This window comes from Pipistrellus hanaki (assembly GCF_964339955.1).
Source record: "Pipistrellus hanaki genome assembly, chromosome: 3".
NCBI lineage: Eukaryota > Metazoa > Chordata > Mammalia > Chiroptera > Vespertilionidae > Pipistrellus > Pipistrellus hanaki.
In genome coordinates, this window is record NC_140505.1 from 78758093 (window position 1) to 78785028 (window position 26936).

Sequence of the window (26936 nt, forward strand, 5' to 3'; positions counted from 1 at the left end):
GCCACTGCTGGTTGTCCCCTGGTGGTCAGTGTGTATCATAGCGGCCAGTCGTTCTACCGGTCATTCCACCGTTCAGTCTATTTGTATACTAGACTTTTATTGTATAGGATACTAATGAAAACATTATTAGGAAGAGATAGCAGGTATTACAGGGGCTAGCTTTCTTTCATAGGAAAATACATTTACAAAAATATTTATGAATAAGTAATAAAAGTGAGTAGTACCCAAGTGTTTCTTCATTGCTTCATTTAAGGTTCAGAGAAATACTTAGGGCAGAAAGCAAAGCATTCAAATTCTCACACTCAAGATTTGGATTCTAGCTCAGTCACTGATTATTTTAGTAACTTTTAGGAAACATATCTACCTATCCTATCTAATAGAGGGAATATGTTAATTGACCATCACACCCTCACAAAGATGACTGTGCCCACAACCAATAAGGAGGGAATATGCTAATTGACTGCCAAGCCCTCAAAGAGGGCGGTGCCCACAGCAACAAGATGGCAGTGCACAGGCCCCTCAGTCCCGTCGGGGTGGCAGGTGCACAGCATGGCTGGGACCACCCTAGGTGGGTCTGTCAACTCCGCGTGCCTGAGTCCAGAGTCCCCCAACCCCCTCAGCCCCCTCGGATGCTGGCTTCCCAGCTGCCCAGGGCTGGCCCAAGGCAGAGGCAAGCCTTGGATGTCAGCTTCCCAGCCACCCAGGGCAAGCCCAAGGCGCAGGCAAGACTCGGATGGTGGCTGCCCAGCTGCTCAGGGCCACCCGAGGCTCAGGTGACCAGGTCGGACAAGGCTTGCGCTGCTGACAGTGGCAGCAGCAGAGGTATGATGGGGGCATTGTCTTCCCCTGATCACTGGGTCACCTCCTGCCCCTGAGGGCTCCCGGACTGTGAGAGGGGGCGGGCCGGGCTGAGGGATCCCCATCCAGTGCATGAATTTTCATGCACTGGGCCTCTAGTTTTCTTAATAAAAAAAGAAAATATTTAGAGATATGGATTGGTTAGAAACCTTTTAGAAAGAAATGGGCATTCATTAATATAACTATAAAATTTCAACTAACTCATGCAAAACAAAAGACTGCCTACTTAATTTTTTTCTCAAGTATGAAGGAGAATAAAAAGTAAGGAGTTTGCCACTTGAAACTGGAAAACAAATGCCCACTTTATTTCTGTAGCTTACACTTTACCTTAAAGACGTGAAAGGCTTCAAATTGAATATTGGGACTTTTATCTCGAAGGAGGTTCATCATCAGTTTGAGGTTCTCTGGCTTGCTGATGTACTTTGTCATAATGGCAAAGTTGTGTCTATCCAGGATCAGTTCCCCCAGCAGCTATAAACAAATAAAACAAAAAATCAATGCTATAATCTGAAAGCCATCTTATTAAAAATACATCTCATTGCTTCCCACTTAAAAACAAAATATAAATGTGAGTTTAGAATGTTGACATGAAAAAAACTGAGAGTCCTTAAGCACATCTTAAAGCACAGGCATGAAAGCAGTAGTTATTTTAAGCTTTTTCCAGTTTTGTTAAAGTCCGTACTTAATGCATTTCTGAATCTATTTTGCTGCAGGTTTAAAAATCTCAATTTGTAGTGCTAATCAAGAGCTAGTGAGAAACTAATTTATTATTTTCATTGCTTAAATTATCTTGAGGTAGGATAAGAAGAACAAAATTGACTCTACAATTATTCCCTCATTACCTAAATTAATGTACTCTAGTAGCTTACTTGGGAAAAAATAGGTTATGTAAAGTGGCTTATATTTTCCCCAAAATTTTTATTACAAACTCTGATATATAACCAGAAAAAAAAATAATTGATTCTCAACCCAAATGAAGTTTATCATGTGCAGCACGTTTTTATAAAAAGCAAGGCATTTTCTGGTGACAAATGAATAGTTCCCAAAATGCAGCATTACTCCATGTTGTGAACTGAATGCTTATGTGCTCTCCAAAATCTACATGTTGAGATTTTAACCTCCACTGTGATGGTATTAGGAGGCTTTAAGAGGTTAGTACAGGAGGGTAAAAACATCATGAATGGGACTGGTGCTCTTATGAAAGGGACCTCAGAGAGCTCTCTACCTGCTGGCATTTTAATCTTGGACTTCCCAGCCTCCATAACTACAAGAAATAAATATTTCTTATTTAAGCCACCCAATCCATGGTATTTTGTTATAGCAGCCAGAACAGACTAAGATACTCCAAAACAAAATAAAAACACCAAAAGTGAGAATAATTGAAGAGAAATACTCTAACAGCACAGCTTAATGTGCTGCTGCTCCATCTCATCAACTTGTCTTCTCACTGTAGTGGGAGCAATTCCTAAAGCTTTGGCAACCAGGCAGTTGAAGTGTACCCTTAACATAATTTTATATGTGATACGTTTATTTTCCAAATCTCCTATTCACTGGAATTTTTCTAGATGTCCCAGGATAGTAGTACATCACATACATGTTTAAGTGCTGGATGGAAGGAGAGAGCACATGAAATTGTCTATCTCACAATGCAGTCTAGCAACACCTGTTGGGGTGTGTAGGTAGTAGGGGTGTGTGCGTGTTTGGCAGCCAGGGAACAACAGCCTTGCCTGTGACGCATCTTTTGCCTATCGAACAAATGAGAAGCACACACCGTTAAGTAATTTTAGTGCGCAGAAGTGATGTTTGTTAGACACAGAAAATGATGACATGGTTGTGTGTTAGCTGGTTACCAGTTAGTCATATACATATGGAATGGCAAACATGTAAATCATTGATCTTCATCTTCCTAGTCTCTCTGAGCATCTAAAGCTAACTGAACACTCTTTCGGAGACTTTCTTTGCTTTTGGTTTCAAGGCTATTTCATTCTTCTGGTTTCTTACCCCTTGTAGTGTCCTTTGCTGCCTATATTACTGACTTGTCTTCCTTTGGCACTACATATGCAGGAATTTTCCAAGCTGTATACTTGTTTTTTCTCATTCATTCATTCATTCACTCACTCACTCACTCACTCACTCATTCATTCATTCCAAGCTGTATACTTGAATCACTTAGCTTTTATTTCCCAATAGTCTCATCTAAGTCCATGGCTTCAACCATAACATCTGGGAAGGTGTATCTCAAATCTCCATTTCCAATTTCAATTTCTTTCCTACACTACATGCCCACATTTCTAACTGTCTACCTGGCAGCCCCAGCCAAACACTTTCCTGGCCTATCACACTTAATGTCTCTTTCCTCTTTTCTCCTTGTTAATGACATCATATCTTCTAGTGCCTTAGGGCAGAGTGTTGAAATCTTCCCAGCTCCTTTATTTCTCTTGCTCCTCACATAAAATCTACATCCAAGATATTCCAATATTCTGTTTCTAAGAGCCTCAAAAATCTTTCAATTTTTACTGCCAGTACCCTCATCCAAACCCTTACTGCCTTTCATCTGGACAACTGCAATAGCACACAAATGGTCTCCTCTGCAGTCTTCAGCCAATCCAATCCATTCTGCACATTATGTCAAACAAATCTTCCCAAAGATCAGCCCTATTCATGTTACTAACTCCACTTATAAAACGGATGCACAAACAAATGTCTAGATTCCTATGGATGTACTCAAAGCCCTTTGTGATCTGAAGTCACTCCTGCTGCTTCCTCTCCTCCGCTCTCTCACTTAAGTCTCCCTTATTCCTGGGTCTGTGGCCTTATTTCCCTTGCTCCATCCACCCACCCCAACTATATATATATATATATATATATATATATATATATATATATATATATATATATATATATATATATAAAGGCTAATATATAAAGTGTCCATCAGGAGTTTGACCAGGAGACCGGGATTTCAATTGCTTGCTATGATGTGCACAGACCACACAGAACAAAGGAAGGCCCTGGCTGGCAGCCGGAGAAAGGCCCAGGATGGCAGCCAGAAGGCCTCGATCAGCCCTCATTGCTGGCCAGGCCTAGGGACTCTACCCATGCAGGAATTTTGTACAACAGGCCTCTATATAAAATTGAAAAAACTGTACACAATTAAAGTGTACATTGTAATGATTTCATATACTTATTCATTGTGAAATATTTACCACAATCATGTTAACACATCCACCACCTCAGTTGTGTGTATGTGTGTGTGTGTGTGTGTGTGTGTGGTGAGAATGCTTAATATCTACTCTCAACAACTTTCAAGTATACAATTCAGTATTGTTAACTATAGTCACCATAGTGTACATTAGATTCCCAAACCATATTTATCTATAGCTAAAATTTTATAATTGTTGATCAATTTTTCCCCATTTCCCCTACCCCCAGCCCATGGTAACCACCATTCTACCCTATGTTTCTGTGAGTCTGACTTTCTCCCTGGCCGAATCTCCTCAACTGCCTCTGTGCTCTTTGTTTTTCCCCAGCTGTACTCACACTGTCTTGCAGTACAGAGTTACTTGTGAGTCTCTTTAGAACACATGTGTCAAACACAAGGCCCGCGGGCCAAATCCAGCCCGCCAGGCCTTGCAATGTGGCCCGCACCGCGCTGTCATCACTGCACTCCGCTGTCAGTTTATGACATTGTCAGTTTATGACTGTTCAGTAAACCATTCGGCCCGCGATTTAGGCTGGATTTTAGATTTTGGCCCCCTTCTCTGATTGAGTTCGACACCCCTACTTTAGAATGTAAGCTCCACAGGGCATACATCAAATCTTGTTTGTGTCTGTACCCTTCACAGCTTGTGTGATAAATGTGGATAGTGTTGGGGAAATAAGGTCCTATTACCACAGAATCTTCTCAACAAATATAGAAGGAAAGTAGTTTTATTACTTAACTAGAGGCCTGGTGCATGCATTCGTACATGGGTGAGGTCTGGCCAGCCTGCCAGGGGGAGTAAGGGACATGGGTGGTTGGCCGGCCTGCCTGCTGGTTGAACTCCTGGTTGAGGGGGCAATTTGCATATTAGCCTTTTATTATATAAGATATACACTGAGTGGCCAGATTATTATACATTCAGAGATCATAATAATCTGGCCACTCAGTGTATATCTTTATAAAACATGTATGTAATATATCTTAATACTAGTATATAGATATAAATCTAAAATGTATTTCTATAAAAATATATAATCAAATGTAATATATACCACATGTTAAAAAATATATACATCACACAAACATATACATACGAAAAGGTCTTTTAGCAACAATTTCATTTAAAAAAACCTAATCCTTAAAATGTACATACACACATTCAATAAACATTAGATGATGTTTATGAGTTAAATTCAGATTAAGTCACTTCAGTTTTTATTACATGGGGATGTCCATCCTTTGCTAATATAATTTCACTACTTTTCTGAAACAATTGTATTAAATCATTTGGTGAACAACACTGAGTCTTTTAGTCAGTAAGTGTTAATCTATTTTAATTAATACTAACAATGACAAAATACTTCACTTCATGGAAAAAGTTGTATTTTTTACTTCCTTAAATTTTATTTTATAGGCTTCATACTATATAGTAAAGCCATGCACAAGTAGATATAATGAGTGTGTTTTTAAACTTAGGGTTTTAATTAAATTGACCAGAGTCCAAACCCCTCCCAAATTCCACCAAGGTTCTTTTGAATTATAATCTTTCTATCTAGTAATTAAATGTCAGGCCCCTGAAGAAGACAAGAATTACATTTCTAAACTCTGTCATATGAGTGAAAGGAATTTCTCTGTTAATTATTTTTTATTGACACTAGGAATCCAAGCTCCCCAAAATAGTTTAGGAAAATTTAGAATATGATTAACAAAAGGCAGCAGGTAGCACTACTTTGGAATCAGAAAATAGCATAGTGTGAGGTACATGTGACCCCATCTTAAAGCTAACCCGCTGTCCTGACATCTGGGTGATGACAGACCGAACCTCCCCGCCTTCCCTGAGTGACTCTGGGACGGGAACCAGAGCTTTGGGCTGATCGCAAGATTCACATCGATTCTCTCTCAGGCGAGGCACTCCCCCTGTTTCTCTTACCTCTCTCTGGCACGGAAGCCTCTGGCACCTGATCTCTGCTCATCCATGCATTCTCACTGCTCTCATAACGTACAAAGTCTGGCGCGGTGAGGAGTGGGGGTGGAAGGCTCACCTTTATAACTGACAAACTGGACTTGGCCTCATATTTTGGCATGTCGGTCCTTTCTAGCATTGGGGAGCTGCTTTCATACACTGCCCTTCCACAAAACACCTAGCTTTAATATAATTCATTACTTGAAGAATACTGTAAGTAGACTATTGTAATAATTTAACCTCTTGTTTCCTATAATTATAAAACATCTATATATAAAATATTACAGAATCCAGAGACATAAACAAGGTTATGTTAAAATAGAACGTACTGCTGCTACCCACACAACTAATTTCCAAAAGGAAAAACCAACAGCACGCTAGCAGAGCTCTTCAAAACAATGTTTTTCTGTTGAAGAAAATAATAAACAATATTTAGTGAGCTCTTTCCTTGAATAGAGTGATACAAGACCATTTTAGCAAGTCTCTGCCTATAATGTGGCATTCAAAAAAGCCAACTCTTGTCCGAAACCATTTTGGCTCAGTGGATAGAGCATCGGCCTGTGGACTGAAAGGTCCCAGGTTCGATTTCAGTCAAGGACATGTACCTTGGTTGCGGGCACATCCCCAGTAGGGGATGTGCAAGAGGCAACTGATCGATGATTTTTCTCTCATCAATGTTTCTAACTCTCTATCCCTCTCTCTTCCTCTCTGTAAAAAATCAATAAAATATATATTTTTTAAAAAAAAACAAAAACAAAAAAGCCAACTCTTCGGTAACCTTTTAAATAATTTCTGCATTCTCAGATATGCTTTATCTGCCTTTTACTAGTTTCTTGTCTTTTTTCTTTTTCTCCTTTTTTATTTTATTTTATTTACTGTTCAACCAGTGCTTGGTTTTACCATATTTTTAATAAAATATTTTCAAGACATTCAATTGTAAAGAATTTTAGGTAGGAATAGCAACCATTATAGCATGTCTGCATGGATTAATACATAATAAGATGAGTCAGCTGAGGTATTTGTAAATGAATAGGAAACATAATCAGTTAGAAAAAGGGAGTGTTTAAATACCAGATACAAACTCTGCTGCTTCTTGCTGGTGTCACTGGGAACACTGCAGAGGTCTCTAACCACAGAACCATGTGAAGAGGGAGGCTGGCAATGGAGAGCTGGGCAACAGCAAACAGCAGTGAGGAATGAACTGTCTTCCTTCCATTTGCTACCCCCAAATTTGTATGACATACACACCAATCACACCTCCACTGTATTAACAAGCTTCTATTTTTAAATGCAAATGAATCCTGGTAGGAATAAGTCTAATTCACACTCTAGTCTCAATTACTTATTAAGAATTGATCAAAACCTTCCAGAGATTAAACTCTGGGGATAATGATGAATATCTATCTATATAAAAGCCCAGCAACCATTATGGTGGAACAACCAGAATGACTAGTCCTATGACGCGCACTGATCACCAGGGGCAGATGCTCAATGCAGGACCACCCCCCCCAGGTGGTCAGTGCGCTCCTACAACAGGAAAGCCACTCGGCCAGAAGCCGAGCTCATGGCAGGCGAACGCCTCTCCCACCTCCACAGCAGTGTAAGGAGCAGCAAGCCAAGAGGCAATGAGCGAGTGGGCGGGCAGTAAGGAGCAGTGAGCCAAGTGGTAAGGAGAGAGCAGGCGGGCGGTTAGGAGTGAAGGGTCCCGGATTGCGAGAGGGTACAGACCAGGCTGAGGGACACCCGCCCCCCATGCATGAATTTTGTGCATCGGGCCTCTAGTTTACTTATAAAATTGCTTTTTATTTTATTGAACAAACATATCTATTGCTTATCATGAGCTAGGCTCTGTTTTAACCACTTTCAAATATTAACAAGGGAACAGGATAAGGTGGAGCTGAAGATATCTTGAAAAGAGAATGAGACAATAGGCACAGGGTAGAAGGAGATGATAGGATAGTAGGAAAGGAAAAGCAGAAATTAGGATCAGAAGGGGGATGTTTGAATAAAAAACTGCCAGTTTTATAACTCTGTCTAAGATCCCACCTAGCTAGAGAAAAATTTCTGTCACAAGTCCTTGTTACTGCTGAAAATGGAACAGGGATAATTTTTTGACCCCTAGTTGTCACCTTAGTTTATAACAATGTCTCTACTTTGGTCCAGTATCTGACAGATTACCACTGAAAGAGGAAAGATTTGAAAATGTATTAGCAATTTCCCATATTCTGGCCCTTCAGGCCATTGTCACCTCTGTTTAGTGTATAAGAGGGAGACCACCTCTTATACTAGTAAACACGGACAGCTGTGTTTTGGCTGTCCTCGTGGAGCCCTTCACAAATAAGCAATTCTGTTCTTCAGGTACATGGCCGTGGCAATAGGGTGCATCCTTATCTTCACCTGCGTTATCAAGCTGGACATGGGAGAGCCCAGCGCTGATGTCACTGCCTTTGCCAGAGCTCAGCCTCATCACAGCGAGCTGCAGCAAGGAACACAGCGTGGCATCTTTCCTACAGGGATCACCTTGTATGGTTTCACTCAAAGGGAAACTCAATAAAGAGTGCTGAGTGACTGGCTGAAAACAGTACAAGGCCCTCTCCCCCACGGTGGAAGCTGGAACAGCGAGGGCACAAATACAGGGGAAAGCAGGTCATGGTAAATGCAAAACCATGGTCATAGGATTTTTTATTTACAAAAATATGGTACAAAACTATAATTAATGGCTTAAGTTTAAAACTATACAATATTTAGAAATAAATGCATTGTTCTATGAATGTCATCCCAAACATATAAAAATAAAGTGAACGATATTTAGTAAGCTCAAACATCATACAACTTGCTTGACAAAAAACAACCAAGTATTATCTGCCAAAAACATTCTTTTGAATACAGTAAAACCTCTATATAACAGATTAATTCAGGTGAGTGGGTGTCCATTAAAGCTGAAAGTCTGTTATATAATAGAGTAGGTTATCCAAATGTGTATGTTAAAAATTTGACAAATTAGTTAACCTGTTTTTACTTATGTAGACACGTTTGTATAACTAACATTAAGTAAGCATGACAAGTTTAATTTCACAGAAAAGTTTTCTATATGTATTGTTGTAATTTTAAATTTACACTGAACAGGTCTAGTAAATGCATGCATTCACCAATCACCTCAAGTAAACAACTGCACACGGTGGGGCGTGGCTTACACAGGTGGGAGCATCGGTAGAAAGAGTCAAAAATGCTGCTCAAAGCCATGGCATTGGACAACAGACCCAATTATGACACATAAGGTATGATCATGTGCTAATCATTCTCTGAACACTGTTTTATGAGTGGTGACTCTTGGATTTAAATATGTAGACTATAGTTGTAGGTATATAATATTTATCTATTTTAACAAAATTACCAGTGTTCTTCCCAACATATGGCCTATTTGCTAAAATTTGTTAAAAGTAACAATGAATTAATAACAAAATAACCTGTTAATTATAAGCAAATCTTTGTTAAAAGCGTTTTTAAATTACCAGGGTATTAATTTTCACCCATAACATACGAACCAGAAATTTTGTTCCTTAAATCTGAAGTTCGTTAAATCAAGGACTGCAAAATCAAGGGTTTACTGTATCGAGCAGAATACTTAAGAAATGTCCCTCCTGGACAAATGGCTGCTTCCAGGCACTTTTCACTGGCGGAGGGAAGGCCACTCTCAGACAGATGTAGCCCTGCTCTGCTGGGCTCCCTGTTTGATAAGGGAGAATGGCATTTCCACAGGAATTTCACAGGAGATATAATCTCAAATTGGAGATATAATCTCAAATTGTGGTCACACACAACATACTTTTTGTGTAGTAGCACATACTTATTATTTATATTATTACTTCTAAAAAGTATTTGAGGCAAGACACATTATTTTGCTATAAAGTATAGTTGTAACAAAGTATTTCTCAAGTTACAAAAAGGATATTTAAATTTTTCTGTATTTACTTGCTTACTAATAAACCAATCATTTACTACTAAGACATCAATTTATGGAGACTCTAAGTTAAATTTGATATTACCTTTAAAGACTGTCTCTTAGTCACATAATTCTCAGACTGAAGCAATTTCTCATAGTCTTCAAAAATCTAATGAAAAGAAAATAAATATTACAGCGTAAAGCCAACTGTTATTTCTCTGCATTAGGTTTGCTTGCTTGCTTCAGAAGTAAGTAAAGCCCCAATCCCTGAGCCCAGCTGCTGTGCTTTCTGTCTCTGTGTGCTTAATCCTAGTCCGACCTTCACTGTCCACTGGGAGGTTCCCCTTCCCCCATCCTCTTTTTCACATAAGGACATTGAGAGTGTGAAGGTCAAGTGATACAAGAGACATACTTCTCTATTTTATTTTAGTTCTGCAAATTATAAATAGGGTAGAAAATATAGTAATTTAATACTCACAATAAATCATTTTGAATAAAGCATCTATTGAGTTGCAAGACAATGTATTTATGCCATATTAAAAAAATATGTTTATGTAGATTTGCTGGTAGTCTTTGAATAATTTAAGAAAGATTAAATAATTTAGGGTTTCACCTGGCAACTCATTAAAAATCAAGTTGTTGCCGAGGCTAGTTTGGCTCAGTGGATAGAGCGTAGGCCTGCGGAGTGAAGGGTCCCAGGTTCGATTCTGGTCAAGGGCATGTACCTTGGTTGCGGGCAAATCCCCAATGGGGGATGTGCAGGAGGCAACTGATCAATGTTTCTGGCTCTCTATCTCTCTCCCTTCCTCTCTGTAAAAAATCAATAAAGTGTATATTTAAAAAAAAAAGAAAAAAAGAAAGAAAGTTGTCAAATTCATAGCATGAACATGTAGAGGAAATAGGGCTACTTTTGCTGCATGATGGCAATGCTAATCCCAACTAGCCTCTCTGGAGCACCTACTCTCCCCAGAGGCTGGGGACACTGGTGCTTAGAGCCCCTGTTTCCTAATGTGGTCAAACATCAATCATCCCTAAGGCCCCTCCATCAACTCAGGGAGCCAGCAGCTGGGGAAGCTCAGTGTCAACCTCCCACCATGTATTGATGCACTCAGGGATTACTAAGGTGGAAGGAGCAGTACCAGCAGAGAATTGAAAGCTAGAGTTTTCAGAGGCTAAAGAAGGTACAAAACAGTCCTGGTCCTCAGATGGCCAAGTGGGGGGGGGGGGGGGTTGCTTGAGTGAGATGAGGGCAAGCTGAGCACACTGATGATAATTACTGAGAGAATTAAGAAAGTGGAAAGTATAGGGAGAAACCAAGATGGCGGCCTAGGTAAACACCTAAATTGCTGTCTTGTACAACAATTTCAAAACAGCAACTAAAAGACAGAACAGACATCATCTAAAACCACAGGAAAGCTGGCTGAGTGGAAATTCTAGAAGGAAAGAGAAAAGCTCAGGGATCGGAGGAGCCGCAAAGTGCTGAGGTAGAGAGACATGTGCGCAGAGAGGAAGGGTGCCTGAGTGCCTGGCTGGCTGGAGGGGAAATGAAGCCCCTGACTGCACTGAACCCCAGTTCTGACTGCATTGAACCCCAGCTCCAGCCAAAACTCCATGGACCCAGGCTCATACAGGTGGAGTCTGGACTGTAGAGAAAGGCACAAGGAGATTCGGAGACTCGGAGAATCAGGTGGAACTGCAGCAGGCAGGGTCTAGAGGCACACACACAAGTGCACATAAAGAGGTCTGACTGTGGAGGTTGCCGCAGGCTTTCCATAGCAGAAAGAGTCAAAAGCTCCTGACTGTTCTGAATCCCAGTTCTGATTGCACTAAAACCCAGTTCCGGGTGAGCCCCTGGGGGACCCACACTCTTACAGGGGGAATCTGGACTGTCAGGTGGAAACTCAGGGGATCCATGGAAGGCAGAGGTCTAGAGGCGCGTTCCCAAGAGCAGGGCTGACGGGAAGCCAAGACTGTCTGCTCAGCCCTGAGACTTTGCCCTATCCAAGATGAGCACAGAGACTTTTGCAATTTTGCAATTCTGGTCCTATAAGGCTGTCTCCAATACAGAAGGTATCCCAGCATAGACACAGCTGATACCCACAGTCAACTGGCTTGGAGGTCAATTCATCCCAGTGATACCAATAACAATCAAGACTTAACTACAACAAGGCTGTACACACAGTCCACAAAAAGGAGCAACAAGAGTGTCCACCTCAGGTAACTGGGAAGGCTGACTGACCGAGCCATATAGGAAACCTAGCACACAAAGCTACGCTACCAACTCAGGGAAGCAGCAAAAATGTGAAATCAAAGAAACAGACCACAAATGAAAGAAATGGAGGAGAACAAATGACTGGGTATAGAATTCAAAACCAGTTATAAGGTTTTTCAAGAATTTCCTAAAAAAGGTCGATAAATTTAATGAGATCCTCGAGAATATGAAAAAGGACCAACTAGAAATTAAACATACACTGAATGAAATAAAAAATAATACACAGAGACCCAACAGCAGACTAGAGGAACGCAAGGATCAAGTCAAAGATTTGAAATACAAAGAAGCAAAAAAGACTCAAATGGAAAAGAAAAAACAAAAAAGAATCCAAAAAGTTGAAAATAGTGTAAGAAGTCTGGGACAAGTTCAAACGTACCAACACCAAAATTATGGGGGTGCTAGAAGAAGAGAGAGAGCAAGATACTGAAAAACTATTTGAGGAAACAGTAACAGAAAACTTCCCCCACCTGGTGAAAGAAATAGACTTACAAGTCCAGGAAGCGCACAGAATCCCAAACAAAAGGAATCCAAAGAGGACCACGCCAAGACACATCATAATTAAAATGCCAAGGGCAAAAGACAAAGAGAGAATCTTACAGGCAGCAAGAGAAAAACAGTTACTTATAAGGGAGCACCCATATGATTATCAGCTGATTTCTCAACAGAAACTATGCAGGCCAGATGGGAGAGGCAAGAAATATTCAAAGTGATGAATAGCAAGAACCTACAACCAAGATTACTCTATATCCAGCAAAGTTATCATTCAGAATGGAAGGTCAGATAAAGAACTTCCTAGATCAGAAAAAGCTAAAGGAGTTCATCACCACTAAACCAGTATTATATGAAATGCTGAAAGGTATTCTTTAAGAGGAAGAAGAAAGAAGTAAAGATAAAAATTATGAACAACAAATACATATCTATCAACAAGTGAACCTAAAAATCAAGTGAATTAAAAATCTGAGGAACAGAATAAACTGGTGAATATAATAGAATCAGGAGCAAAGAAAGGGAGTGGATTGATAATTATCAGGGGAAAGATGGGGGTGGGGGAGGTACAGGAAGAGACTGGACTAAAATCATACACCTATGGATGAGGATAATACGGGGAGGTAAGGGCAGAGGGTGGGGTGGGAACTGAGTGGAGGGAAGCTATGAGAGGAAAGGAGAAACAATTGTAATAATCTGAACAATAAAGATTTATTAAATTTAAAAAAATAGCCAAAAAAGTGAAAAGTATAAACAAAAGCATGTAGTTCACATTAAAGCCACAGTAACTAGACTTATTATTTATAAAGGACTGATTATTTATTCTAGGTATTAGGGATACAAGTAATAATGATGAAACTTAATGCTGAGTGCTTACCATGGTATCATCTTGAAAACTTTAAATCTTGTTAAATTCCTACCACTGCCCTATGAGGTAAGCGAAAATCTTTATTTTGAAGTAGTTATAGGAACTTGCCCAGGGTCACGCAATTAGTAAGAGGGAGAGCTGGGTCTTGAAGCGGACCTAAAGTCTATATTGTACTCTGGACCCTTGTGTTCAACAGATAAGTTTCTGCCTCTCAGGGAGCTAAAGAACCAGCTAGTTAGATCCAGACACAATATAATAATACATTGTAAAAAGTGAGGGAGAGGCAGGGGAGGGAAGCAAGATATGTATGTGTGTGTGTGTGTGTGTGTGTGTAAGGGTATGAGTGTGTAAGGGTGTGGTTAGGGAAAGCTTGCTAGAAGTGTCACATTAATCCAAATTGCAAAAGGATGAGCTGGATTCACCATTAGAGAAGACAGAAATATTTTGGTATTTCTACTAGTCAGTAAAACTAATTATTGACCAGGTCAAATGACTTATCTTAGTTATGGTGGGGTGTTATTCCATATGGAAGAGTTACCTACTGGCTCTTAAGGGCAACATGGATACCCTTAAGTTAAGATCAAGGTAGACAGGTGCTAGTTGTTTCTTGGAGCTCCAAAGCACAACACTAAGAAGAGATATAAAAAATGAGAAAGCCCTGATGTCCTGCCATCATCAATTTTCCACAAGGTTTACTGATGGTCTGGCTTCTGGGTAAAAGACAAATTGGATGTATGGTTGATTTCTATAGTGGATCATAAACATAAATAAGTGCTCATAGATCTAAGAGAGAGGGAGGGAGGAAAGAAAGAAGAAATGGAGGGAGGGGAAGAGAGAATAAAGAAAGACGTAAAAATAACTTCTACTTACAGTGTCATAATTTTTTTCTAAGAAGTCTGCTACCAACACTTTATGTCTGGTTAGTAAATCCTAGAGAAAGAAGAACCAAGTGAAACAAAATTATCATAGCTAATAAAATTTTTAAGAATCTTTTTCTTCTAAGATTTAATAAGTCCACTAATTTGAAACATATAAGTTTCAGAAGAAACTTTTGTTTACATCACAAAATTATTTCCATTCTTACTTTAAGATGTGAAACACAAGCTTGTTTCATGTTAAAAACAAGTGTTTGTTTTAAATTCATATAATTGCTAAATTATAGAAATAATTTAATTACTAAAACAAATGGTATTTTAGAGATGAGGTTACAGTTTATTTCTGCAAGCCACAACTCTACATTGAACATATGATATAATATTCAAATAAAGTTTATGATGATCTTTTAAAAATATCATTAACAACTAATCATTTAAAAAAATGAATTCTGAATGGTCTAAAAGAATATCTCACAAGTTGACAGATTTTAAGGGATTTTAAGCTTTAGTGTTTTGTCTTAACCACTTTTAAAACAGAGTTGCCTAGGATGCTGGGAAGCACAGAATGACATTTAGCAGGGCCATCTCCTATCGCCCTGCTCTGGGGTTCACAGGCTGTGAGCTTCTCAGTAGCACAATGCACCCTTTCAAAGTTGAACACAAGCAGCCCGATCTTATTACAGACATAACTCTCAGAAAACTGGACAAAAGCATAAAGGAACGTTTGACTGTTTTCAAATCACACCTTAATCATATCCTTAATTCACCTTAATGTGGAAAGAAAACAAGCTTCACTTAATCCCTTTTGTAAGCTTAGAAGCTAAATACCCTATTTAGGTATTGTTCAAAATTTAATTAAAAACCTAACAAGAATTTCACAGTTTTCCAAAATAAATTCTTATACTTTAATACATATTTAATTAAAACTTCCTAAAAGCATATAGAAGATACACACAATAATCTCACAAAGAAGGCAGCAGCAATGGTAAAACTCATCTATTTCTATTTTAATAAAAAGTAAAATATTTAAAGCATTTTGCATTATAATTTTCAAGTTCAAAAATAATGAGACTAGCTGAAACCGGTTTGGCTCAATGGATAGAGCTTCAGCTTGGGGACTGAAGGGTCCCAGGTTCGATTCCGGTCAAGGGCATGTACCTTGGTTGCGGGCATATCCCCAGTAGGGGGTGTGCAAGAGGCAGCTGATCGATGACTCTCTCTCATCGATGTTTCTAACTCTCTATCTCTCTCCCTTCCTCTCTGTACAAAATCAATAAAAAATATATTTTAAAAAAAATAATGAGACTAGCTTAATTTCATTTCATAATACATGTTGTCACAACCTGATTGACTACTGGGCCTTTCAGTGGAAACGTGGTCCTTTCCCCCCGTAGAACATGGAAGCCAAACAAGTGTGCTGCTCTGGAACTGTAATTTTAAAATGGGAAAACTTCCCTGGCTGGGTGGCTCAGTTGGTTGGAGCACAGGTTCAATTCCAGATCAGAGCACACACCTAAGTTTCAGGTTCGATTCCCCAGTTAGGTACAGTGTATACAGGAGGCAACTGATCGATGCTTCTCTCTCATATCCATGTTTCTCTATCTTTCTTTTTTTCTGTCTCTCTAAAAAAAAAAACAACAAAAAACACATATCCTTGGGTGGGGATAAAAAAAAGGGGGAGGGGGTTCATTCCTGGCCTGTCTGAAGTAAAAATTCAATCTATTCCTCTCCTGAGGACTCTTGAGAGAGTAAGGTAGTCCTACAGCACACTTTGGGTCCCTAATCTTTTCCAAGATGGATATTTGGGATACCTAGTTTGCAGACAATCCCTTCCCTAACGCTCCTGAGCAGTATCAGTGATTTTCTGAGCTGACCCAGGACTGATGCACCATGGGAGTTCTCCACCTGCCACAAGTTGTCAGCCTTGAGAATCTGGCCCATGTTCTCCCTCTGCCCCAGGGCCTGCACATGCGGTGACAGCAGCAACACAAAAAGCACTCTGCCACTACATGCCGCCTGGAAAGATTTTCTGTTCACTACACATTAGCATTACACCAAAGAATCAGGAGACAGTTCTGTTAATAACATCTCCTTCAAAATTCTAAGGGGAAAAATGTGAAATAACTTAACTGCCCTCACTTGCCAGCCTGGTCACCCCTAACTGCCTTCCTCTGCAGGCCTGGTCATGCCTACCTACCCTCCCCTGCAGACATGCTCCCCACAACTGTCCAACCCTGCAGGCCTGGTCACCTCCAACTGCCCTCCCTTGTTGGCCATCTTGTGGTGGCCATATTGTGTCCACATGGGGGCGGCCATCTTTGACCACATGGGGATGGCCACCTTGTGTGTTGGAGTGATGGTCAATTTGCATATTACCTCTGTATTATATAGGATGACATTATTTGAGAACCTGCTGAACATAAACAACAAAAAAATATGCTGAAATACAAATCAAAACATCATAATATTTCATGATTCAATATTGTGCTGGAAATTAAAGTGGGCTGAACATATGATAGCAAGACATTATTATCAAGTTTATTCTATTAAATGTTGAAAAATCTTTGGGGAAATTTCCAAAAATAGATATTTAACTGTATTTGGTTTTTCCTCCATTAAAATTTGTACTATGTTTACAATTATTTGTGAAGTCTTATGATTTTTTTTTTTTTTTTAGCAACTACCTGTGTTCATCATCAGATAGAAAAGGGAAAACAGAATTACAATATCTATTAATAGAAAACATTGCCTAAGATGCTTAGGCACAGACATGTTGCTAGAAAAACATTGAATCAGATTCTGTGTTAAACGTCATTCTTCATATCTGATTCACCACAGCAGCTCTCACCATGTGCTCTAGGTATGCTCTTTCTGTAGCCACTATACCATTTTGTTTTGCCAGGTGAGACTGAGAGGCCTGTGAAATGAAAAGACTCCTAGGGTTTCACAGCACTCAGAGCACATGTCCATGTTTGCTATTCCTCTCCCCTTCCCTCTACCCACTAGCAACTCTCCTTAGTCTGTCCTCAACCCTTCCTTCCACTCACTCTTTGCTGTTCTTCCTAGACTTCATCTTCCTTTATTTACATCTTATCTTCACCCTAATTTCTCCTTCTTCCCTTCTCTCTTTCCCTTGCTCCTTTCCATCTATCTCAGACTTCCAGGTAAGGGCTTTTCCTCTCCCCCGTTTTCTCGGGGAGAATCTGGGGAGCAGGCAGGACTGGATAGAGTCATGTGGAAAACCTGAGCAGGCTGGTGACTATCCTTCCTTCAATCTCAGATTCTAGGTTGATATTTTATTTCAGATTCGGCTCAAGCCCTCAGAGCATAAAGATTTGCCATTATTGAAAAATGAACATGCTGCCCGGACAGCGTGGCTCAGTGGTTGAGCATTGACCTATGAATCAGGAGGTCACAGTTCAATTCCCGGTCAGAGCACGTGCCCAGGTTGTGGGCTCAATCCCTGGTTGGGGGCTTGCAGGAGGCAGCCGATCAATGGTTCTCTCTCATCATTGATGTTTCTATCTCTCTCTCCCTCTCCCTTCCTCTTTAAAATCAATAAAAATATATTTTAAACATTTTGCCATTATTGAAAAATGAAAATGCTGCCAGGCCAATGTGTTCAGTGGTTGATCATCAACCCATGAACCAGGAGGGCACGGTTCAATTCCTGGTCAGAGCACATGCCCAGGTTGCAGGCTTGATCCTCTCTAGGAGGTGTACAGGAAGCAGCTGATCAATGATGTTTCTCTCTCATCAATGTTTCTATCCCTTTCTTCGTCTACCTTCCTCTCTCTCTCAAAATTAATAAAAACATTTTTTAAAAAGAAAAATGAACATGCCACAAACATTGATACCAGTGACTAAACAATGGCAGAATCATAAGAATGAGTATATGGCTTTCTAAAATAAAAACCTGAAGGGGATATCATTCTTTGGATGTATAAGTACTAGTATTTTAGTTTTCAAAATAACTACACTATTTTCTAATATGCTCTCTGAACATCTTTTTGACAACCAAACTCATAGAAACAGAAAGTAGAAAGTGGCTGCCAGTAGCTGGAGAGGGAAATGGAAAATTGTTTAATAGAAACCAGTTGTAAGATAATATGAATATACATATGCCCTGAAGTATACACTAAACAATGATTAAGATGATAATTTTATGTGCATTTTACCACAATTAAAAATGTTTTAACTTAAAAACTAAGTTAGATTAAACTTAACGCCTACATAATAACAAAGTATATAAAAAGAATATGTAAGATTATTTTAAAAAATACAATATAATTTATTAGTGTGGAAATTTAAAAAATACACTGATAAAATAATATTATGTCTTTCATATTCAAAAATGTAATTCTCCACTTTCCTTCACACCGAATTTCTTTCCTTGGAGGTAAATACTCTATTTCCCAGATACCTTCCCAGATGCATTTGATACATATACATGTTAAGTGGAAGCTTATACCCTTTGTTTTTAACATAAATAAAAGTATGACATACACAGAGAACTGTTTTTTCCTATTTATATATTGGAATTCATTCTGTATTAGCTGTGGCAGTATGTTGAGATGTGGCAACTAGCCTAATAGGTTGTATTCTATTTTCTAATGCCTCTTATGATCCACATCATACACATTTGTCTATGCCCACGCCTAAGAAATAGAACTTTCTGCTTTTTAAAATTAAATTGCTTCTTCAGAGGCCAAGTGACTCTAAATGCTGAAACTAAGTGGTCTACTTTATTAAGGAAAAATTACCTTAAAAGAAGCAAAGGCATCTGATGCAATATCAAATGTTGACAACTCCACATACTTAAAGAAATCTCTGAATTGATCAGAAAAGAGGATGATTTTGGCAAGTGGTTCATGTCGAATACATTCTCTCAGCATAATTCCACAACGTAAGGCAATCTGTGGGGCTTCATATCTAAAGCATAAACAAGAGATAGAGAACTCTGTTATCCTATTAACAAATAGTATTAATCTTATTAAAAGAACCTTTTCAACACTGCTGTTATGGAGGCATAGACAGCATTTGTCATAGTTCTTTCAAACACCATTCATCCAATGCCCACTGAATATCTATGATGTGTGTGGTATTATTCCAGGTACTGGGGGTACATCAGTAAGCAGACAAAGTCACTTGCTTCCTAATGTTCCATATTTTAGTGAGATTACATCTGGTGGGGGAAGAGGCAGGCTATAAAAAATGAAAAGATAATTTCATTTTCTGAGAAGTGCTCTGAAACTAAAGAGAATAAAATAGTGTGACAGGCTAAGCCTCTCCTGATAAGATTGGCATTTTCTTTGGTTGCCCCTCAAACGCTGCACCCAATTACAGGCCAGAGAGAGCAATGCCAGGGATTTGCTTTATTGGGGGAAAGTATCCCAGCCCTCATGCATGCGCAGTTTAGCCCCAGAACAACTATTGCATGACCTTATCGCCATTATAACAGTAAAAAACACACGCTGGGTAGAGACTGAATACGCTAATGAGACATACGACGCATGAAGAAACATGATATACAGAGCAAGCATCAAAGAGCCCCGCCACTACATGCTTACACATTATACTTACACGTCATCTTTCCCATCTAAAATCCTTTAAAACTTCTCCCCAGCCATTGCTCAAAAAGTAGCATCTTTCTTCTTTTCTAAGAGTTGTCTCCCTTTGTGCACGAAGCTTTAATGAACCTTCACCTGAGTCATGATTCTATGGGTTCTCTATTTCTATCCTAGAGCCCAGGGATCTGCTAACAACATGTATACATAGGTCCTCGGGTTACATCAGAGATCCATTCTTATGGCGCGACATAATGCGATTTTTAACGTAAGTAGAAACCCATCTACATAAATACCTAGGTCACTCACATGGAGCACATACACAGCAGTAATGAAGTGAAACAGTAAAACAATTTGAAAGAAAGATAACCATTCCTGATCTTTACTTGTGGTAAATGAAAAATAAAAAACATAAAGCACATATGCGCATATGTCAAAATGACAGAACTTTTTTTTTATATAAACAAATGGGAGATGTCGATGTAACCACAAAATGACATACGTTGAGTCCAACGTAACGAGGACTGCCTGTGTTTAGAGTATAACTACTACTTAATTTAATTAGTAGATTGAGGTGCCAGGGAATAGGCAAAGCATTCCAAGCGAAGGGAACTAACTGTACAAAGGCTCCAAGGCAGGAACCAGCTTGATGATTTATAGTAGATGCCACTGTAGTTGAAGCACAGGACGAAGAGTAGTGAACGGTGTGAAATGAGGCAGGAGTGCAGAGAAGGGCAGTGGCCAGATAACCTACTGGACTTTGAATAAAAAGTCTTTGGAGAGTTTATAACATGGCTTAATATGTGCTTTCAAAAGATCACTCTAGGTACCTAAGGAGAATCTATGGTAAAACAGGAAAGAACGGGCTGGGGAACTACAGTGGAAGACGGAGACTAGATAGGAGAAGGAACTAGTAGAGATGATGGTAGGTTGGACTGGGGTAGAAGTAGTAGAATTGCTGGTTGTGGTCAGGTCATGCATATTGTTTGAAGGAAGAGTCAACAGGACTTGCGGATGTAGCTAGAGCATGGTGGGGTATATATTTGGGGTGAAATTGAAAATTAAAGAATGAGTTCTGTGTTTTGGGCTTGAATATAATTGGGTAGATGGTGGTGCTATTCATTAAGATGAATAAACTAGTTGAGAAACAGGTTAGAAATTAAGAGAGAGTTTTTGACCATGTTAACTTTGAGATGCCTGATATCTAATTAGAGATATCTCCTTTGCAGTAGTATATACCCATCTGGAGTTCAGAAAAAAGATAAATGGGATAACCAGTAATAGTTGTGGATTGACTGACTCGCTATAATAATGAAGTAAAATACATCTCACAGCAAAAACTACACTAGAAAAACACATCTTCTGTAGGAAACAATTCAGGAATAGCATACTAGACCTGTTCCATTTCTAATTTAATAACAAATTTTCAAGTATCAAATTTAACAATGAAATAGATCTAGGCTTGAATTATACTACAGTGTATGATAAGGTTTTAAGAAAATGAACAATATTTAGCTCAAGTAAGACATGTTCAATATTGAAATGATATAGTTGACAATTGTGTGGTAAACACTGGAAGAATAGAACAAAGATATAGTTGGAAAAACCTGAGAAGTGAGTACAGGGTTAAAAAAATCTTATAACATGCCGAAACCGGTTTGGCTCAGCAGTAGAGCGTCAGTCTGCGGACTCAAGGGTCCCAGGTTCGATTCCGGTCAAGGGCATGGTTGCGGGCATATCCCCAGTAGCGGGTGTGCAAGAGGCAGCTGGTCGATGTTTCTCTCTCATAGATGTTTCTAGCTCTCTATCTCTCTCCCTTCCTCTCTGTAAGAAAATCAATAAAATATATTTTAAAAAAATCTTATATCATTTAACATTTCAGTTGAATATAATAGTAGTTTTTATGGTTATAGTACAAAGTCTATTGGAAAAAATAACTTTTAATATCTCGATTCTTTAAAAAGTGCTTTCCTATAATATTGATAATAGGAAAAATGATATATTTTCAAATTTTCCATGAATTCTGCAAGTTAGAAAGATTCTGAAAAAAATATTTTTAAAAGCAAAATAGACCACTAAGTGGATGCGAACTGAATAGATGAGAACTGAGCTGATAAGAAAACTGAATAGATGAGGAAAAATCAAATATTTGAAAAACCAAACCAAACTACTTTCATACAAAACTTCAAGATACTATTTACCAAGCACAAGATATAATTCATTGCTGAACAATAAAGAAAAATGAACTATTATTTATAAGAAAATATTTACATGAAATTCAGATTCAAGAATAAATTTTATTTTGCACAATTTAGAAAATATGCTAGTTTAGTTTACACTATCAATTTTATAGATACAGTAGAGAAAATGGCAAACAAGGATATTGAGAGAATGCATTAAACCAGGGTTATATTTACTCACTTTTGTCCTGTTTTATTCTGAATAATCTTTTAAAATATCATATGAGTAGTCTTTGAATAACTGATATTAACATCAAATGCTAATATATTCGGGTAGGCCTGATTATTTTCAGAATATAAAAAGTGCCTATTTATAGTGTTTGAAACTTCTCTTAGAATAATTTGAAAATCAACCTACTGGCACACATGAAAGAGTTACAGGTGGGGAAATACTAAACATGCTATCAAGAGGTGTATATTTTCTGAAATGTGAAGGAGAAAAGCATTGAAATTTATTCAAGAGGACTTAAGAAAATATAAAGACTGTTGACTTAGAACAGGAGTATAAGGCTCATAAAATCATTTGGTCTGGCCCTGCCAAGGCATTAGGGGTGAGTTAATTAAATGTTTGACTAAATATAGCAGCTAATTTTAAAAATTTCTTTATTGATTAAGGTGTTACATATGTGTCCTTAGTCCCCCATTATCTCCCCCAGGCCCTCACTCATGCCCTCACCCCCCTGTTGTCTGTGAACATTGGTTAGGCTTATATGTATGCATATAAGTCCTTTGGTTGATCTCTCCTCCTTACCCCCACCCTCCTCTACCTTCTTCCCTCTGAGGTTTGATGGTCTGATCGATGCTTCTCTGTCTCTGGATCTGTTTTTGTTCATCAGTTTATGTTGTTCATTATATTCCATAAATGAGTGAGATCATGTGATATTTATCTTTCCCTAATTGGCTAATTTCACTTAGCATAATGCTCTTCAGCTCTATCCATGCTGTTGAAAATGGTAAGAACTCTTTTTTTTTTTTTTTTTTTACCACAGTGTAGTATTCCATTGTGTAGATGTACCACAGTTGTTTTTTTTAATCCATTCATCTGCTGAATGAATATAGCAGCTAATTTTTTTTCAAGTTGACAATGAGATTATAAATATCCAAATGGCCCTTGGCAGAAAAAAGGTTACCCACTCCTGATTTTACTAGAACACAGTGTACATGTTCTGTACCCGAAGTTACACTGTGTTCTAGTAAAAAGCTGCTCAGATTGGCCAGAGTCAGAGAGGCGGTCTATTAAAAAAAGAACTGGTGTTGCCTCGAAAGTGGGGGGTAGTACAGCGAATATAGGCCTAAACCTATGTTTTAACTGTAAAATTAGGCGGTCGTCTTATACGCCGGAAAATACGGTAATATAAAATAGTACACTTGAAACTTATATAATGTTATTAATCAATGTTACCCAATAAATTTAATATTGAAAAAAGGAATATAAAGATGTAAAGAAAGGATTTTGCTGTGGTCTAAGTAATTATGGTGATGCTGATTTGGAAGGCTGACCTCAACCTTGAAAAATACCTTTACTGTTATTCCAAAAGAGAACCCATCACATCTCAAAATGAGGCTAATGTTATATACCTTTTTAAAATTTTATCTTGCCCTAACTAGTCTGGCTCAGTGAATAGAGTGTCGGCCTGCAGACTGAAGGGTCCCAGGTTCAATTCCCATCAAGGGTATGTATCTTGGTTGCAGGCACATCCCTAATAAGGGATGTGCAGGAGGCAGCAGATTAATGTCTCTCTCTCATCGATGTTTCTAATTCTCCATTCCTTTCCATTCCTCTCTGCAAAATATTTAAAAAATTATCTTTATTGATAAAAGTATTATAGATGTCCCCATTTATCCCCCATTGACTGACTCCACCCTGCTCCCACCTCCTCCCCGGGCCTTCCCCACACTATTATCTGTCCATGGGCTATGCATATATGCATATAAGTTCTACTTTTAACTATTCCAAACTCAAATCTACTTTGAAGGAAACCATGTACCTACCCTTTGAGGAGCATAAACAGGATATGAGGATGAGCACTAATGTACTCCACAGTAGGATATCGAGTGCCTATTTGTCTTCTCAAGATGTTGTTAAATATCTGGGTCACATCCTTTTTGCCCTGTAAAGGAAATAACCAATCATTAAATCATATACTTGAAATGGGTGAACTGTATGACTTGTGAATTATATCTCAAAGGTAGTTTATATACATTCACATACAAATAGCACTGTCCTTCATAATAGAAACCATTAATTTACTACTTAGTCAGTTGTGCTTTCAAACATTCAACACAGAGCCTACAAAATAGTTGTAGCTCCTTTCCACAAGGTTTGCATTGTGGGAAATTCAAACAATTAGAAGTCAATTTCTCATAGCAGTAAATGAAATGGCACAAAAGAATATAAAATATTAGTCTTTAGACATAACTAAATTCTCATATGCAGAAGGCAGCCATGGATGTGTCTTACTCATATGAATGTTTCTCTCGCTCGCTCTCTCTTTGTACCCCTCCCTCCTTTCCACTCTCTCTACAAATCAATGGAAAAACAAAAACAAAGTTGCTATGAACATTCATAACCAGGATTCATTTCTCTGTAATAAATACCAGAGTGTAATTGCTTCTATGGCAGTTTTTAAAGAAATTGACAAATTGTTTTCCAGATTGGTTATACCATTTTAATTTCCATCAGCAATTTAGTTTTTATGCATCTTTGCCAGCATTTGGTGTTGTCATTAGTTTTTATTTTAGCTGTTCTGATAAGTATGTAGTAATTTCTCATTTTGGTCTCAACTTGCATTTCTGTAATGGCTAGGGTACATACAGCATGTATAGCTATTTGTACATATTTATCTTTGATGCAATGTCTCTTTATGTCTTTTGCCCATTTCTAATTGGATTCTTTTTTTATATACTATTAAGTTTTGAGGATTTTTAATATCTTCTAGACTCTAGGTTTTTTGTTTTTGTTTTTGTGTTGTTGTGGCTTTTTTTGTGTGGTTTTTTTAAATCACATATGTGGTTTAAAGTATTTTTTTCCCCCAGTCTGTAGTTTGACTTTTCGTCCTATTAAAAGGATCTTTTGCAGAGAAAAAGCTTTGGATTTTGATAGAATCCAATTTATCAATTTTTGTCTTATAGATTATACTTTTAGTGTCAAGTTTAATAATTCTTTGCCTAATTCTATATCCTGAAGTTGTCCCTTGATTTTTTAAAAAGGTGTTAATGTTTTATGTTTTACATTTACATCTGTGATCCCTTTAAACCAATATTTTAAAATATATTTTTTTATTGATTTCAGAGAGGAAGGGTTAAGGAAGAAAAATATAGAAACATCAATGATGAGAGAGAATCATTGATCAGCTGCCTCCTTCTTGCCCCACACTGGGGATTGAGCCTACAACCTAGGGATGTGCCTTGACCCGGAATCAAACTGTGAGCTCCTGGTTCATAGGTCTAGGCTCAATCACTGAGCCATGCCAGCCAGGCTGAGCCAATTTTTAATAAGGTTAACAGTATACAAGAATTCTCATTTCTCCACATTCTCCCAGCATTTGTTGCATCTTTTCTTATGATAATAGACATCCTATAGGTGTGAGGTTGCATCTCATTGTGGTTTTGATTTTCATTTCTATAATGACTAAGGGGCAGGGTAGAATCAGGATGGGAGCTGAACCCAGCAATATCCACACTGGAAAAGAAGACACCCTCCCCCTTAGGATCTCTTGAGCTATAGGTATTCTCAAGAGTCGGAGCTTATCCCTTATGTTTTCTTCGAGGACTTTTATGGTTTCAGGTCATATATTTAAGTCTTAATCCAATCTGAGCTGATTTTTGTGTACAGTGCAAAATAGGAATCCATTTTAATTCTTTAGCATGTAGATATTGATATCCAATTTCCCCAACACCACTATTCTTCCCCCACTGTATATTTTTGTCTCCTTTATTGAAAATTAATCATATATGTATGAGTTTATTTCTGGGTTTATATTCTGTTTTAGTGACTGTAGCTTTGTAATATAGTTAGAAATCAGGAAGTGTGATGTGTCCAGCTTTGTTCTTTTTTTTTTCTTCAAGATTGCATTGGCTATGGAACTGTTTGTGGTTCCATATGAATTTAGAATTTTTTCCCCCTATTTCTGTGAAAATGTTTGATAATAATTACATTGAATCTGTAGAGTAATATTGGTCTTTTAACATCATTAATTCCTCCAATCGATGAACACAAAGTATTTTCCACTTAATTGTGTTTTCCTCAATTTTTCTTTTTTTTAAATATTTTTTTATTGATTTTACACAGAGAGGAATTGAGAGGGACAGAGAGTTAGAAACATCGATGAGAGAAAAACACCGACCAGCTGCCTCTTGCACACACCCCCCCCCCCACTGGGGCTGTGCCCGCAACCAAGATACATGCCCTTGACCAGAATCGAACCCGGGACCTTTCAGTCCGCAGGCCGACACTCTATCCACTGAGCCAAACCAGTCCCGGCAATTTTTCATTAATGTTTGAAAGCTTTAGTGTATAAATCTTTCATCTCCATGGTTAAATTTACTCCTAAATATTTCTTCTTATTGTTATTAAAACTGGGACTGTATCTGATTTTTTTCTGATTTTTTTTGTTAGTGCAACAGATTTCTGTATATTGATTTTACACCTCCAACCTTCCT

General features: G+C 38.3%; 1 protein-coding gene across 15 annotated transcripts in view; it reads right to left on the reverse strand.

Moving 5' to 3' along the window:
* CAB39L (calcium binding protein 39 like) overlaps positions 1 to 26936 on the reverse strand; it is a 129631-nt gene that overhangs the window by 15547 nt on the left and 87148 nt on the right. For all 15 annotated transcript variants that reach the window (XM_084879460.1, XM_084879458.1, XM_084879467.1 and 12 more), the window contains 5 exons: positions 24267 to 24385; positions 19231 to 19399; positions 14463 to 14522; positions 10070 to 10135; positions 1186 to 1329 (listed from right to left, as the gene is read on the reverse strand). In XM_084879460.1, coding sequence (XP_084735586.1) covers positions 1186 to 1329; positions 10070 to 10135; positions 14463 to 14522; positions 19231 to 19399; positions 24267 to 24385 — 558 coding nt within the window. The remainder of the gene's footprint in view (positions 1 to 1185; positions 1330 to 10069; positions 10136 to 14462; positions 14523 to 19230; positions 19400 to 24266; positions 24386 to 26936) is intronic.